At 40.1% G+C, this 16946-nt stretch overlaps 2 protein-coding genes across 3 annotated transcripts in view; both read left to right on the top strand.

Annotated features, from left to right (window-relative positions):
• Positions 1-16946, top strand: part of LOC126369663 (abl interactor 2) — a 317799-nt gene that overhangs the window by 223553 nt on the left and 77300 nt on the right. The window lies entirely within an intron of this gene.
• Positions 1-16946, top strand: part of LOC126369626 (acetylcholinesterase-like) — a 167985-nt gene that overhangs the window by 79230 nt on the left and 71809 nt on the right. For both annotated transcript variants that reach the window (XM_050014133.1, XM_050014134.1), the window contains exon 2: positions 6578-7904. In XM_050014133.1, the coding sequence (XP_049870090.1) occupies positions 6704-7904 (1201 nt within the window). In that variant the 5' untranslated portion in view covers positions 6578-6703. The remainder of the gene's footprint in view (positions 1-6577; positions 7905-16946) is intronic.

Here is a 16946-nt window from a genome sequence, read left to right as displayed (position 1 = left end):
ATGCCTTCGCAATAAGAGTTCTATACACAAACGTATGTCTATTACTTTCTAGTAAGCAGAGCTTTATCATTGTATGATATATTTATAATATTCATAATATAATTTATGTCTTTTTTACTTTTTTATTTTAATTTTTTTGCGCGCTACACAGCAGCTGTACAATTACTATATAACAGGGTGTTAGTGACATCGTAACGAATACTGAGGAGGATGATTCAGACCATGATTCTGAGTTAATATCAAGTTGAATTTTCCGTCGCAATTTTTTAAAATTATTATTCGTTCCATATTTTTGCGAAGGAAAATTCCACTTAATATCAACTCACAATCATGGTCTCAATCATCCCTCAAAGTTTTCGTTACGGTGTCACTAACACCCTGTATACTCTGCCGAAGGTTATCTGGAAGAGATCGCTCTTAGCAATAAGGCCGCCTTAGAATAACATGCTCCTGTAAATATCTTGTTTTGTGTGAAATGAAGCGTTTTATTATTATTATTATAACTTTGGGAGTTTTCAAGAGGAATTGGTATGTGTTAGGTCTTAGGATGCGTGATTAAGCCGCGACGAGTGTGTTACCAACTTTACCACTGCGGTTTAATCATAAAATTGGACATGTTTCTATTTCCCGATCAGCATAATTACAATTGATGTTTGACCTAGGCCAGCCTATTTGTGTCTCCGCGTAAAACGGCCCGTCCCATCAATAACATATCACCAGGCTAGGCAAGGCCTTGAAACATGCACCTTAAGGGTAAGCTGTAAACCCCACGCGCTATCGTCATGACTTCTACTAAGTAAAGGGCAAGTGCTTTATAATTTAGCGGCAAGTGTCGAGAGGCGCGTTGTGCAAACGCGACATCGTTGCTATCATAAACTTGCCGACACTTAGGCGGTTAACACATGACGTGTTAGAGCGCTTACAGACGAACGACGGTGTCGACGATGTCGTCGACATGCCGCGGCGACGGTCGACGTCGTCCTCAACATGCCGCGGCGACGTGCAACGACGTTTTCAACATGCCGCGGTGACGGTCGACGACGTCGTCAACACGCCGCCGACGGCACACGCTCAGTTATAACGTGTGTGGTCGATGTCAAATAGTCTCGGACTTCGTCTCTGGTCTCAAAGCGTACTTAGCGGTGAAGCGGTCGGCAGGGTAGTATTGGCTTAGTTTGAGGAGGCGGTTATTATCATAACTGACAGGAAGAAAATGACAGGTATAATTTAAAGTAAAATTAGATGGTGTCTACAGGAATTAGCACCATTGTGTCCTTATTTTTTATTAGAAATGCGAAAGTACTACCTACGTTTGTCATGGCTTTCTTGCTTGGACCGCTCAACCTCGCTCGAAATTAGCACATGGAAAGATTACTTTCTAGGGAAGACTCAGTGTACTTTAAGTCGGGGGAGGTAAGCTAATTGTACGAGTTAAAGGCAAGTCTTCCGCTGACTTGCGAACTTTAACAATTTAGGTCGCCAGAGAAGCATTTATACGAGCATAACTTAAGGCGTTATTACACTAACCAATCTATCGCGATTTGTCAAGGGTAGTGTAATAGCTGCTCGGCAGGCGGGGCCACGATTTCGACGTAGTGTAGGTACCTAATAGTGCCGATGTGACATGACGATACATGACGACGATGTGACGTGTTGTGTGATGTGCCGATGTGTGATGTGTGTGTGTGTGTGTGTGATATGACATGTGGCTACGCGTCCTTGAAGCATCGGGCCTGATGGAATGTAGTGTCATAAACCTCTTACCACTTAAAATACAGAATTACAGTGCGCACAGTAAGCAACTTAAATGTGACATTCTCAGTTTGTTACGTTACAAAAGTGAAACGTGCTTTGTTAATGTCCACGCGCAATCTGGTAGCATATAGAATAATACTACGTATAAAACGGTCACACTACGCCCCGCACCAATACGTATCGGGCGGCCAGCTAGTTTTACCTCACCCCCTCTGAGTCTTACTTCAGTCTAAATGGCCGTAAACCGTTACGTCGTAAAGGGGAGCGCATGCGGTCTGTGTCTGGAAGATGCTGTGGGACGCGGCAATAATGGTGCCGATTCGGGCAACTTTTAATTTACCATAACTAAAACTACCTCTATCCCTTTCTTGCATTTATTGTGAGTGAAGGACGGCACTAGGGCTGTCAAACTATAATTAAGTTTGTGTTCGCCGAAATAGGCACTAATGAGATTTTTTTATAAAGTGTCCGGTGTGTGTCGATTGGTAACTATCTAGCTGCCTACTCTGTGAAGATTATATATTTACGAACCAACTGTGGCTCTGACCGTCCGACTAGTGAATCACGTGTCTCAGGTCATAAAACGTTTAATTCCCCGTGCCTGAGGCGGTTTGAACTAGTTCATTTCATATTCCCGTGACGTCATCAGCTGTATTCAGATGGTACATGGATTTAGACAGGCGGATGGCCAGTTATCCTTACCGGTGTACAAGCAACAAGTAAAAAGTTCAGTCACGTTTGAAAATGAATTCCATTTGCTTTGATACTGACATACTTTTCTTGCTTTACATTCATCAATCGTTTCTTACACGTGCACAGGTTAAGAGTTGATCGTACTAAACCTTTTTAAGGGCATCCTTAGTTAAGCAAATTCACGTCCTTCTGGATCGCATCTGATAGCCCTAAAACAGCTTTGTATTATGCTTTTTAATTTTCAATCATTTTGAAATATTCCTTTGTAGATTCGACGAATAAATTAAATTTTGTCGACATAATCAAAAACTTAATTAAAATCGTGATTTAGTGGATTAATAGATGCCGGTATAATATAAAACTGAGGTTCAATTAGTGAAATTCACTGCAAACATTAATTTGTTTTCGGCAAATTGATGTTCAAGCTAGACCATTTGATACAATAACACAATTTGCGAACTTCAAAATTCATTACGGTGCCCGGTAGGAAATTATTAACTAACAAAATTTAGGTCTATACAATCACGGTCCTTACATTAAAATCCCTCTTGCTTGAACCAGGAAGATTTGAGCAGTAGCATTAATTACATAGAATAACGTCGCCTTATATCACTATAAGAGCCACATACGCATGAAATTTTTGTCAAAAACAAATAATTTTATTTTTAGAATAACGTCTATAGAAAAATAATAAATAATGTAGGTACAATAATTATTAATATAAAAATTATAAAAATAATAGAAAAATAAAAAATATAAACTAGAATTTAAATTTAAAATAAGAGAAGATAAATGAAAATCAAAATTAGAGATAGAGATAAATAAGAATTAAAATTAAAAAAATAAAACACGCTAGTTGCAATTCAGGTAAAAATTGTGATTTGAGTTTTAAACCGGATTGAAATTACTGTAAGAAAGTAGTTGAAAGAAATTGAAGTTTTGTTGAAGAAAAACACATTAATGAACAAAGTGTTTTTGAATTGAATTAAATTAAAAAAAAATAAACAAGAAATTATTTACTACTAGCTTTTGTAACACGATTCCCCTTTCCTAATGTACAAAGTAGTTTAGCATCTTGAAAACTGTGAAAAGACTCTTATAGCCTATGTCACTCTCCATCCCTTCAACTATCACCACTTAAAAATGACGTCTATTCGTCTCTCCGTTTTGCCGTGAAAGACGGACAAACAAACAGACATATACACTTTCGCATTTATAATATTAGTATGGATAAAAGAAGGCCCTGCAACATAGAAGCAGCTTAGATAACATCCGTAACTTAGCAACGGTAACTTGTACTTGGATAGAGGGATCCGTTGGGTGTAGGACTTCGTTAGGCGACGCGATAGTCTGCATACTGAGTAACCCTAAGTTAATTTACAGCGCAGACGAGTCCCTTGACACCCCCCTGATCCCGACAAACGGGTCCTGATATGCTCTCTGTATACATGAGCGGAATTTATTTATTGCTATTAAATAAAGGAGTTGCCTTAAAGTTCGTACAATGCGATTACGACGGGTAATATGATTCGGGGCAAATCCCTAGTGTAGCCACTGGCTATGGTATATGAAGTCTCTGTTTTGCAGTAGAATAAGACATGAAGTGGTAATGGTCTGGTCACGTATGCCGAAGAACTGATAACCTTTGGGCGAGACGGGTTCGCTAGTGGAGACCGCGTCTTGGAAAACATAGCGTAAGACGCCCTTGGTCTAGACGGAGTGACGACATCCGTAAATTGGCTGGCAGCGGCTGGAGGAGAAAATCCGAGGACTAATCTCAGTGGCGTGTCGTTAGAGAAGCGAGAAGAAAATGTCCAGCAGTGGACGAAGAAGTTGAAATTGACAACACTATAAAATTATTTTAGATCTGTTCATTGCCACTTAATGCACACCACAGCAATGCTTGTATTCACGAACGAATTGTATGAAAAAATATAGGTAAGTAAGTCTTCTTCTGTCGTGTGGGTTGTGAGGTAGATTACCAACCTCATCAAACCTGGTGTCAGGGCTACTATTGAGCCGCCAAAGGCCCCTGACATGACTCATGTAACGACTACTTACTTACATCAATAAGTAGTAACCGGGACCAATGGCTTAACCTGCCTTCCGAACCACGGATCGTCTTACTTTCGAACAATCAGGTGATCAGCCTGTAATGTCCTAACCAAACTAGGGATCACAAAGTGATTTTTGTGATATGTCCCCACCGGGATTCGAACCCAGGACCTCCGGATCGTGAGTCCAATGCTCAATCACTGGACCACGGAGGTAGGATTCCCATCGGAGTTGGCACAGAATTTTCCTTATACAGCATCTACACGTGGACCACATAAATGCGACCATGACTCTTCAGAGCCTCAGCGTTTCCATTTCACAGTTCCCGCAAAATAACACTCGCGTGCAATTGAATATTTGTTTTACCGGCCGATCCGTGGACCCGAGCCGATTTATAGTCCCGAGTGAGCTATCCGAGTGGCCGATGAAATAATGATCACTTTCGATTGGGTCCGAAGGTTCGAACTGTTCAAACTCACAACGGGTCACCGGGACGTGAATCGATTATAAGTTTCTATCTGTTGAATGTGCTATCGGGAACGCATGTTTACTGGCTGCTTACATTCCACTCGGCTTCCGCATTTTGGTATTCTAAGTTGACATTTACGTAGTATGATATATGAATGTCATTTAATAATTTATTTTAATTTTTACGTGAATTATTTTTATGTGACATGTACATACCTAGAGAGTTAAAATGGCCACATAGAAGCAATTCATCTAAGAAAGCAATATTGCTATTTGACATTTATTGTTTGCATTCCGCACTTACTTTTATATGCGCAAATGTCAAATTGTAACATTGCTTTCTTAGATGAATTGCTTCGATGTGGCCATTTTAACCATCCTGATTGATAATTTTCAATTTTTTTTAATGAATACTTCAAGAATAATCTTTAAAAAGCTCATAAAAGAGTGGTTATTTAAGAACATATTTTATGACTTTAATAAATTTCTTTCCTATAATAATGTAAACACTTAATTAATGTACGTACCAATGACATGTAGCTTACGTTACCAATAAAGATTTGTATTTGTAATCATGTACCTAATTCATAAGCCGATTACCAAAAGCTAAACACCAAAATATGAGCGCAGATTTCTTATTCAGAAACAGCATTAATAAAGACGATGTCTTTATTTTCCTTTTTGCCGATTCGCCTATAAAATATGATATCAGCACCACATAACAAAAGACAATAGATATTGTATCGGTTACGCCCGCGTCGGGCAATCCACTTACCGCTTCTAGGCTCTTACATTTTGATTGTGATTGATTCGCCATTTCCAGGTCCTTTTTTTTAACTCTAACTAATGGACACGATCTACTCAGATGCGCTTTAGAAATATAATACAATGCAAAAACGCTATATTGCACTTAAATATAAACAATTACAATCGATTGAACGCAGTTGCCTTATTTTTTTGACGTGGCTTATTGTAGGTTTGCCGCAATAGCATTAACTACTTGGCCGGACAAATGGGAAACGCCGAGGGCTTTCACCAGGTATAACATTTAAGACAACATGCCTTAGGGTGCCCAGTGTGATCACTGTTGATTATTCATAGGATTGAAAATAATGGTGGGATGAAGTTTTAAGTGACTTTCATTTAATTAAATAAAAACAAAACACGTGTAAAAAAACAGATTAGGTAGTATTTAAATAGTAAATGTATTATTCCATTTTACGTTTTCCATCTTCTCATAATAATACAGAGTGTTAGTGACATCGTAACGAAAACTTTGAAGAATAATCAGGCCATAATTCAGAGTTGATATCAAGTAAAATTTTCTGTCGCAATATATGGAACGGATAATAATTAAAAACACTATAATTTTCATGAATTTTCTGACAGGAAAATCCACTTGATATATTAAGTCAGAATCAGCCTGAGTCATCCTTCAAAGTTTTCGTTACGATATCACTAACATTCTATATAATACTTATTGAGGACATGAAGCTTACAAGTATGAACAACAAAATCAATTTTGTATTGAGTACTTACTGGAAACGAACAACTTGTATTTGATCGGTGCTTCAGTAGATAGACTAACTTCTTTTTCTTTTTCCAGGTACTGCCGCAGCTGTGCGCTCGCGGAGCCGGAGTGAGACCAGAAATGTGTTTCAACAAATATCTAATCAAACTAGCGGACTATTTCCGATTACATTGTATCTTGTCTCGTTAAACAAACATTCAAATGAAAACCAACGACATGATCTGTCATAGCAAAATTGTATTTACCAAACTTTTATTGTGCTTCTTCGTGTCTGGTGGGTGGGGACGGTCTTGGGCGAACCACCATGACACCACCACATCCACCACACAGACCACACCGACGACCACTCCCTCGCCGAAGAATTTCCACAACGATCCGCTCATCGTTGAGACCAAAAGTGGTTTGGTCAAAGGCTATGCCAAGACAGTGATGGGTCGTGAAGTGCACATATTCACTGGAATCCCATTCGCAAAACCTCCTCTAGGTCCTTTAAGATTTCGCAAGCCTGTTCCGATCGAGCCCTGGCATGGAGTGCTCGAAGCCACCGCCATGCCTAACAGCTGCTATCAAGAGAGGTACGAATATTTCCCCGGTTTTGAGGGTGAAGAAATGTGGAACCCAAACACTAATATCTCCGAGGACTGTTTATATTTAAACATATGGGTGCCGCAGCATCTGAGAGTCCGCCACCATCAAGATAAACCTCTCACTGAGAGGCCAAAAGTGCCGATACTAGTTTGGATTTATGGAGGAGGGTACATGAGCGGCACCGCAACGCTTGATCTGTACAAAGCAGACATTATGGCTTCTTCCAGTGATGTGATAGTGGCTTCCATGCAATATAGGGTTGGTGCTTTTGGATTTTTGTATTTAAATAAATATTTTTCTCCTGGAAGCGAAGAGGCGCCCGGCAATATGGGTCTTTGGGATCAACAGTTGGCAATTAGATGGATCAAAGATAATGCGCGTGCGTTTGGTGGTGACCCTGAATTAATAACGTTGTTTGGAGAATCGGCGGGCGGTGGGAGCGTAAGTTTGCACATGCTGTCACCAGAGATGAAGGGGTTGTTTAAAAGAGGAATACTGCAGTCGGGAACTTTGAATGCTCCTTGGAGTTGGATGACAGGAGAAAGAGCACAAGTGATCGCGAACGTCCTTGTAGATGATTGTAATTGCAATAGCAGCCTCTTGGCGGCCGATCCGAGTTTAGTGATGGATTGCATGCGTGGTGTGGACGCGAAGACTATTTCTGTGCAGCAATGGAACTCCTACACTGGCATATTAGGGTTCCCGTCAGCACCTACCGTTGACGGTGTCTTCCTTCCCAAGGATCCCGACACTATGATGAAGGAAGGAAACTTTCATAACACTGAAGTGCTGCTAGGAAGCAATCTGGATGAAGGTGAGTTCATTTTTCTCCTTTATGTTTTATTTTTTTACTTCTTCTCTCATGTGGATGAATGATCAACCCTGGTATCAGGGTATACTATTGAGCCGTAACGAATACCTACTTACTAAAGTAAATAGTAGCCGGGACCGACTGCTTAACTGGTCCTTCGAACCATAAATCAAATCATAAAATATTTTTGGACAATCGAGTGATCAGTTCGCAATCTGCTAAGGAATTACGAAGTAATTTTTGTGATATATCCCCACCGGGGAATAAACCTGGAACCTCCAGATCTAGAGATTGACAATCTAACCACTAGACCAAGGAGCCCGTTATTTTCCGTATGCTATCGTGTCCACTAAGCATAGACCACTTTTTACTGCACCTCCACCTTCTTTTGAGCTTTTTACACGAGGTACTTAAAAGTTGTAACACGTTTCAAGTAAATGTAACATTGTTATAAGGTGTGTTTACTACTTTTAACCTTGATCACTATCATGCCGTAGTTTAACGGTGGCGCAGCGGTAAACGCGCTCGGTCTGCGATTGTTGAAGTTAAGCAACTTTCGCAAAGGCCGGTCATAGGATGGGTGACCACAAAAAAAAATGTTTTCATCCTGAGCTCTTCCGTGCTTCGGAAGGAGCGTTAACCCGTTGGTCCCGGCTGCATTAGCAGTCGTTAATAACCACCAATCCGCACTGGGCCCGCGTTGTGGTTTAAGGCCCGATCTCCCTATCCATCCATAGGGAAGGCCCGTGCCCCAGCAGTGGGGACGTTAATGGGCTGGTGATGATGATGATGAGGCACATGAATTATTATTATTATCGAACATAACATAAGCTCAGGACTCTATACAAATTGGGGTAGTCAGAGGCACATCTATCGCAAGATGAACTAAATGTCCACACCTCATTGGGCTTTCTGATAGACCAGCGTGGTGCGCCGTATCGCTGTTTATATAATGGACGAGCCTTGCTTGCCTTGCCGTGTTATTATATTGAAAACTTCACATAAATTAATAACTCGTTGGGTAAATCTTGTGCCGGGATTCGAACCGGCGCGGCGCTCCCCGTTTGAGAAGCAAGCCGATGTACCACAGAACCAGTGATTTCATCACTATTATTATATTAGCAGGATTACAAAAGCAGTATATAAAGCGAAGGTTGGTAGGGCTGGTAGAGGAAGACTTAGAAGGACGAACATTGACCGAATTGGAGATGTCCTTAGATTTAGTACGATCTACTCTGAACCGGCGTGCGTGTATGAAACGATTGATGAATGTGGAGGTAGCAGAAGTGTGTTAGGAGCAAAGCAAATGGAATTCCATAGTCCCTGCTTACGCCGGAGGGAAATAGGCGTAAGTTTTTGTATGTGTATTGTGTATTAGTTTAATGTCATCACCATCACCAGCCCATTAACGTCCCCACTGCAGGGGCACGGGCCTTCCCTATGGATGGATAGGGAGATCGGGCTTTAAACCACCACGCGGGCCCAGTGCGGATTGGTGGTTATTAACGACTGCTAATGCAACCGGGACCAACGGCTTAACGTGCCTTCCGAAGCACGGAGGAGCTTGAGATGAAAACATTTTTTTTTGTGGTCACCCATCCTATGACCGGCCTTTGCGAAAGTTGCTTAACTTCAACAATCGCAGACCGAGCGCGTTTACCGCTGCGCCACCGCGCTCCTCAATGTAATATAAACAATTGTAGGCGTATATATGTCTATCTACCTAAATAATATTATAAATCACTATATTATGTTTCCTTGTCTCGTAGATAAGCTTACCTGTATTGTATTATTGTAAAAAATAAGGAATTGGACCTCACGGATACTGCTGTATTTTTGGGAATTACTTTGGACGCTAAGTTGCAATGGAGTCCTCATATTGATAAGTTGTCCAAAAGGCTCAGCTCAGCAGCATTCGCGGTCAAAAAAATTCGTTTAATAACCGATGTAGAAACCGCGCGATTAGTTTATTTTGCCTACTTCCACAGTCTAATGTCGTACGGCATCTTGCTGTGGGGTCATGCTGCAGATGTGAACAGCATTTTTGTTCTGCAAAAGCGGGCCATTCGGGCGATTTACAAATTGGGACCCAAGATGTCACTTAGAAATAAATTTAAAGAAATTAATATTTTAACTATGGCATCACAATATATCTTTGAAAACTTAATATATGTAAAAAAACATATAGGATTATTTGCAAAAAATAGCGATCGGCACATTGTTAATACCAGGAACAAAAATAAACTTGCTTTACAAGTCAGTCGATTACATAAGATTACTAAATCTTTTAAGGGGCAATGTATACGTTTTTACAATAAGATTCCCATTGACATTCAGAATTTGCCTTTCAACTGCTTTAAGAAAGTAGTTAAACAAAAACTTTACAAAAAAGGTTATTATAAAGTTAGTGATTATTTAGAAGATATGAATGCATGGGATTAACTGTCTGAGAACTGATATTAGGCAGCTAAATTACTCAATTGTATATCAATATTTTATGTTTATTTTTATTTTTTTTAAAAGAACGTCTAGGGCCCTGTGCCGAGGTTTTTCTTGCAGCTTCTTTTCCCCGGCTATACAGGTTGTGAGAAGCTGCAGTAGTTTTAGGCGGATGAGACGTTCGTTATGTAAAAATTGACGATTCAAAGTGTAACTATGTTACCTACTGAATAAAGATATTTTTGAATTTGAATTTGAATTTGTCTGTTTTCTTTATAATGTTTTTTTTGTCTGTTCTGTTGTGTACAAATACAAGAATAAAGAATTAAATAAGATTTGCTTTGCCTGGGCTACCACTCAAAGCATAAACCAAGACTAGCGGAACCCACCAAAGTTCTGGAAAATTACCCCTATGGCATATTATATTTCTAATTAAATATAATAATAATATTTGATTTCATGATGTCGGGCAGAATTAGTGAGGTCAAGGTTGCCGGGTGGTTGGAAGGCTTATAGGCGACAGTAATATCAGTAGGAGTTCGAGGTCGTTTGCGTCTTGTGGAATACACCTGGTGGGGTATTCGCACATGCGCAGTGGCTTGTAGACACAACAACAACACGCTGTGGATTTTTAGCCGTACTACCAGGTACTACAGACTCGCCCACGTAGGGGGTGCCCGGGGGTGGCGGGACGATCACCCACCCTCGTTGCTACGCACCCCTAGACAACCTCCTGCTAACTAGGCTCCGGTTGAAACTGACTCGTGATTAAGGATGGAAAAACACAGTTCTATTAGGTAATAAACAACAACAAACGGTCTTTATAAGTACATTGAAAACTTAAAAGAAAGGAAACGAGACAACAAAGAGATAATATGCGGGCTTATTGCACAAAAAAAAACAATTTTAATCAGGTAGCTTTTGAGTGCATACAGTATGAATAACGCCTTGAGCTCCTCGAAGAAAACGAATGAGAATATTGGCAAAAAAGAAAGAAGATAAGTAATTAAAGTTTGACATCATCATCATCAGCCCATTAACGTCCCCACTGCTGGGGCACGGGCCTTCCCTATGGATGGGTAGGGAGATCGGGCCTTAAACCATCACGCGGGCCCAGTGCGAATTGATGGTTATTAACGACTGCTAATGCAGCCGGGATCAACGGCTTAACGTGCCTTTCGAAGCACGGAGGAGCTCGAGATGAAAACTTTTTTTTTTGTGGTTACCCATCCAATGACCGGCCTTTGCGAAAGTTGCTTTACTTCAACAATCGCAGATCGAGCGCGTTAACCGCTGCGCCACCGAGCTCCCTTTTTTTTTTTTTTTTGACGTGACTTATTGTAGATTTGCCGCAGATGGCATTAACTACTTGGCCGGACAAATGGGGAGCGCTGAAGGCTCTCACCCATTATATGTCACCCATATGTCAAACTTTGGGGAGCTAGCACACCGAGCTCCCCAAAGTTTGACATATCAGTAAATAAAAGACAATCAAATGTCCGCTTGAAGAAATCTCTTTGTTGGAGGCGGTGTTAGCTCCAGAGAGGCTAAAAAGTCCACATGGAAGCAACTCACCTACAAAAGCAATATCGCAATTTGACATTTGCACCAAATAGCAATATTGCTTTTTTAGATGAACTGCATCTATGTGGGATCCCTTTACATGATAGTAGAATGGATATTATGTTATGTCGTATCTCGGACACTTCCTACAAAACACCTCGTTTTACTCAGTCACTACACATTGACGTTATCGTACACGCGCATCTGTGTGTGTCATGACGCCATACGATTGAAGACTAAAGTAAGACCGAGCGGGGGTGAGGTAAACTTAGCTCAACCGCTGGTGGGGAGCGGAGAGTTGCCGTTCTATACGTAGTATTTTTCCATGTTTTATGTTTATGTTGTTATTATTATAAAGTCAGTGTTGTAAAATCGCCATCCCTATCCATGGTTTGAGTAGTTCAACTGGCATCTGCGTCGAGGGCAGCTGTTTCCAACTTGCGGTTGTCCACCACAAAGGCAAGTCCATCTTTTGTTTGCAATTGTGATAATTGAAACCATTACGTCATTTACTTCTCTGATGTGTCTCCCTTTAATGAAGTTATTAATGTAATGAACATTACTTTGTACCTACGCTTTTAGTCTCTCTCTCTCTATTTAAGAGCTGCGCTCTTGTCGGTGAAGTAATCGCCATTCCTCTTTTTCCCGCCAAAACCTTCACCTCCCGATACGACACGACCTGCACCTTCTCTTTTATTTGTTTCATAAATGTTATCCTAGGTCTACCCCTTCCTCTCTTCCCTTCAATTTTTCCTTCTATAATGTTTGTTATAAATGAATCGTGTCGTATCAGGTGGCCAATCATATTTCCTACGCTTTTAGTACCATGTCCCATTTATTTTTTTGAAAAATGAAACTGTAAGTCTCGCTAAATGTCAAATATGTTAATGCAACAGAGTTCTAATGATTGTACTGTTGATTAGACTAACTATTTGCTATCATTATGTTTGGTAATAACATGCTCTAATACGTTAAAATAATTATTATTACAGTGTGGTGTAGACCGCTCTTCCGTAACATATTTATTTTTTATTTCTTTGAGACTTAACTTTAACGAAACTTGCCTGAAACACTCTTTTCTCACAATCTTTTCGAGTCACAAAAGGATTTTGTGAAATTATAAACTCTTTACACATTAATAAAAAAAAAAGGTAAAAAAGATGGAAATACCTCTAAAAGAGATATCTTCCAGACAACCCCGCATTGTGTCCATGTCCTACTAATAAGTTAATAATAATTATAAGTCATAATCATACAAGCGATGTGTGTGGTTTTCACGCAAAAAGAGCTGAAGTAATGATATTTCATAATAATTCAACTATCTACAAGTATGGTACAACAGAATAACACTTCCAGAACATAACATAAACAGCCTGTATACGTCCCACTGCTGGGCACAGGTCTCCAATCAATCAAGCGGAGGGGTATGGAGCATACTCCACCACGCTGCTCCACTGCGGGTTGGTAGGGTTTTACAGCTAATAGCCTAAGCAATATAAAATAAACAAGCGGAGATCGTGCTTAATTATTTCACAAGAAGCAAAGTTCAATCAAATTATTTAATAATTGGATCCAATTTTGCTTGGCTGTCAAATACTCAAACACACATTCACCGCTCGTAAACCGGTTAGAATATAATATATTATTTATTACGATACATACCAAGCTTACATATATTTTTTCTTCTTCTGTCATGTGGGTTGTGAAGTGGATTACCAACCCCATCAACCCTGGTGTTAGGGTTACTATTGAGCCGCCAAAGGCCCTTGACATGGCTCATGTAACGACTACTAACTTACATCAGTAAATATCAACCGGGACCAATGGCTTAACGTGCTTTCCGTAGCACGGATCACCTTACTTTCGGACTATCAGGTGATTAGCCTGTAATGTCCTAGCCAAACTAGGATCACAAAGTGATTTTTGTGATCGTAAACCCAACGCTCAACCACTGGACCACGGACGCGGTTACATACTAACTAAATTTAATAACTGTCAGTATAATAAGTACTTACCATTTTCTGTTTCGCATTACTCACTCTTTTGACTCTTTTGCATTAAGCTGTATACTTACTATGTTTCTGTCTGACTGACAAATTAGTCAAGCTATACAGGTTGTTAGTGACATCGTAACGAGTACTAAGAGGGATGATTCAGACCACGATTCTGAGTTAATATCAAGCGGAATTTTTCGTCACAAAATTCACGATGCTTTTTATATTTTTTAAATTATTTTTAATTCACTTTTGCGATGGAAAATTCCACTGGATATTAACTGAGAATAATCAGCTGAATAACCCCTCTCAGTATTCGTTACGATGTCACTTATACCCCATACAAGTACGTATGGGTGTTAGTGACACCGTAACGAATATTGAAGGGGATGGTTCAGACCATGATTCTGAGTCATGAAAATTTAATTTATTTTTTAATTATTTTCAGTTTTATACTTTGGCGACGGAAAATTCCACTTGATATCAACTCAGAATCATGGTCTGAATCATCCCTCAAAGTTTTCGTTACAATGCCACTAACGCCCTGTATTTAAATCAGTATACAGTTTCAGTCTACAACTTGTTAGGAATTGGTGGCGTGTTGGTGGCTATAATGTCTGTCTATTTATCTTGTGTTACCCGCGCCCTTACTTTAGCCTTGTACGATTTTGTCGAGGACAAAAAATACATTTTTTAAATCTAATGCCAAAACACCCAATCCTAAAAAGTAATATCATGTAGAACCCTATCGCACTATCATATATTTGACATTTAATAAGTCTTACGGTTTAATTTGTCTAAAAAGTTAGTGTGACATGGTATCAAAGTGTACACGTTTTAGTGCTTATGATCGTACATCCCGGCTCGGGCTATAGACCACTGAATTCGACTGTTTGAGTTTGAAATTATGTTTGGATCATAGATTTCATAGATAATTGAAATCACGTGGTTTTCAGGATTTGTGCCCGGTTAATGGCAGAAAACTCGACCCCTATTACATGGGATTTAAACATAGCTGGCGAGGAATGCGTGTATCCGTATATACTATACATTTCTGCCTACGCGATTCCTCTGGCGTGATACTATATTGAACGAGGCTATAATGTTAATAATGGCCCCGATTCTACCAGGCCTAAATTAATTTTAAGTTATACCCGTCATAATTAAAGCACATAATAACGGGGTCTTACCGCGTTTAAAACAATGTATACCCGTCATTTTCTTATCCGCCGAAAAGGAAAGGGACGGATGATTGACAACTGTCAATTTTAAAATGAATGAATAACCCGGCTGAATAAAATTGGCATCTCGCTAGTATGCAACCCGTTTGACGTGTGCTGTCAACTTAATTTTGTCGGGTTATTGGCCAATATATATATTTGGGAGGGTTTTTAAAATTACTGCCTAAAATTGACGTGTGTTCCATAAATTTTATGCCTGTCGATTGCCCGTTCCGTTCCTTTTCGGGGGATAAGAAAATGGCGGGTATAACTTAAAATAAAATTCGATGGTGTGTATTGGAATCAACACCATTATTCACCTGTCTTTAGTTAGGTTATCGGACCCTGTGATAAGTACGATCACGAGCATTATATGTACCACTTTGGTACCATGTCACATTGACTTTTTTGACAAATTGAACTGTAAGTCTCACTAAATGTCAAATGTGTTAGTGCGACAGAGTCCTACAGTGGGTACATTATATTGCTCATGACTGTACCGCTAGGGAGGTACTTAACGATGACGCAAGAATGGATAGGGTATAACTTGCAAAACATTTTGTGAATCTCGAACTCCAGAAACACGGAAACTAATTTTAATGTTTACTACGACGATTTAAAAAAATGTTTTAGTCTGTTAATGTATTAAATTTGTTTAGGGTATGGTGTGTTTTATGTCGTCAGGGTAGAGCCTACACATAACAAACGTCTTTTGTTTCTTTCTTTCTTTCTGATATATATGAAATAGAAATTAGTTTCTCTATTTCACCTAGAAACGAAGTTCGTCTGGCCGTTCCCCCCGCCACCCTCTCAGTTCGTCCATGAACCTTACCTACACGTGCTGCACGTGTTATGACTGCTAGGCTGTGGAGACTGAATACTGGTGGACTTTCACATTCATTGGCACTGTGGTCCTGTAGTACACCGGCTTGCTTCTCAACCGGGGAGCGTCGGCGTCGGTTCGAACCCCGGTTCTTGCACCAAGCTCGATCGTTATAGACGGTGATACGGCGCACCACTTATCATTTTTGTTCACCTTACGGTGTATATACCTCTGACTATCCTAATGGTGGAAAGGTAAGAGGAGTATGTCAGGATCGAAGCAAATGGAATTCCATAGTCTGTGCTTACCCCGGTGTGAAATAGGCGTGAGTTTATGTATGCACGTAGTACATCTGGTCATTTGATCATCTGCTGCGAAATCGGGATTAGAAAGGTTTGCACGAGCCCGTCTTGAAGATCTTGGCGCCAAACGCCAGATCCAAAAACTCGACCCAAGCCCTCCTACCACTACACTTTATAACTCAAGTGGGACTCTCTATTGTGCTTCTTGCACCAGGAGTTTCAAAACCAAATTGGGTTTTCCTAGATACGCTTGCGCCCATGCAAGAGCCCAGGCTAACACTAGCTACGGGTGTCGCCGTCGATGGATACGTCTGGGAGGACATCATCATCATCACCATTTTATACACATGAATGCATGGGAATAACCTCTTGAGTTTAGGAACTGATATATTCAATATTCAGTCATTCCTTAATAAATCGGAAGGGATATGGAACCTACTCCACTAGGCTACTTAACTGCGGCTTGGTAGAAGAGTTTAGGCTAGTAGCGAACCTATCGGCTATATTGTTCAAGCTGCCCGAATGCAGTCTTAAAGTTTTAGAACCTTTTAAAGGTACATAAAATAAAGACTTTGTAGAGATTTTCCTGACCGTATTTTAAAAGCTGCCACAGAAACGCTGTTTGAATCATCTGATAAAGATGTAAAGGCCTGAGATGATTATGCCTATATAGTATAATATAAAATGCCGCGCGTGTCGGAAGC

The sequence above is a fragment of the Pectinophora gossypiella genome, chromosome 9 (assembly GCF_024362695.1).
Source record: "Pectinophora gossypiella chromosome 9, ilPecGoss1.1, whole genome shotgun sequence".
Lineage (NCBI taxonomy): Eukaryota > Metazoa > Arthropoda > Insecta > Lepidoptera > Gelechiidae > Pectinophora > Pectinophora gossypiella.
Note: the sequence above shows the minus strand (reverse complement) of the source record. Positions and strands in the feature narration are given on the sequence as shown.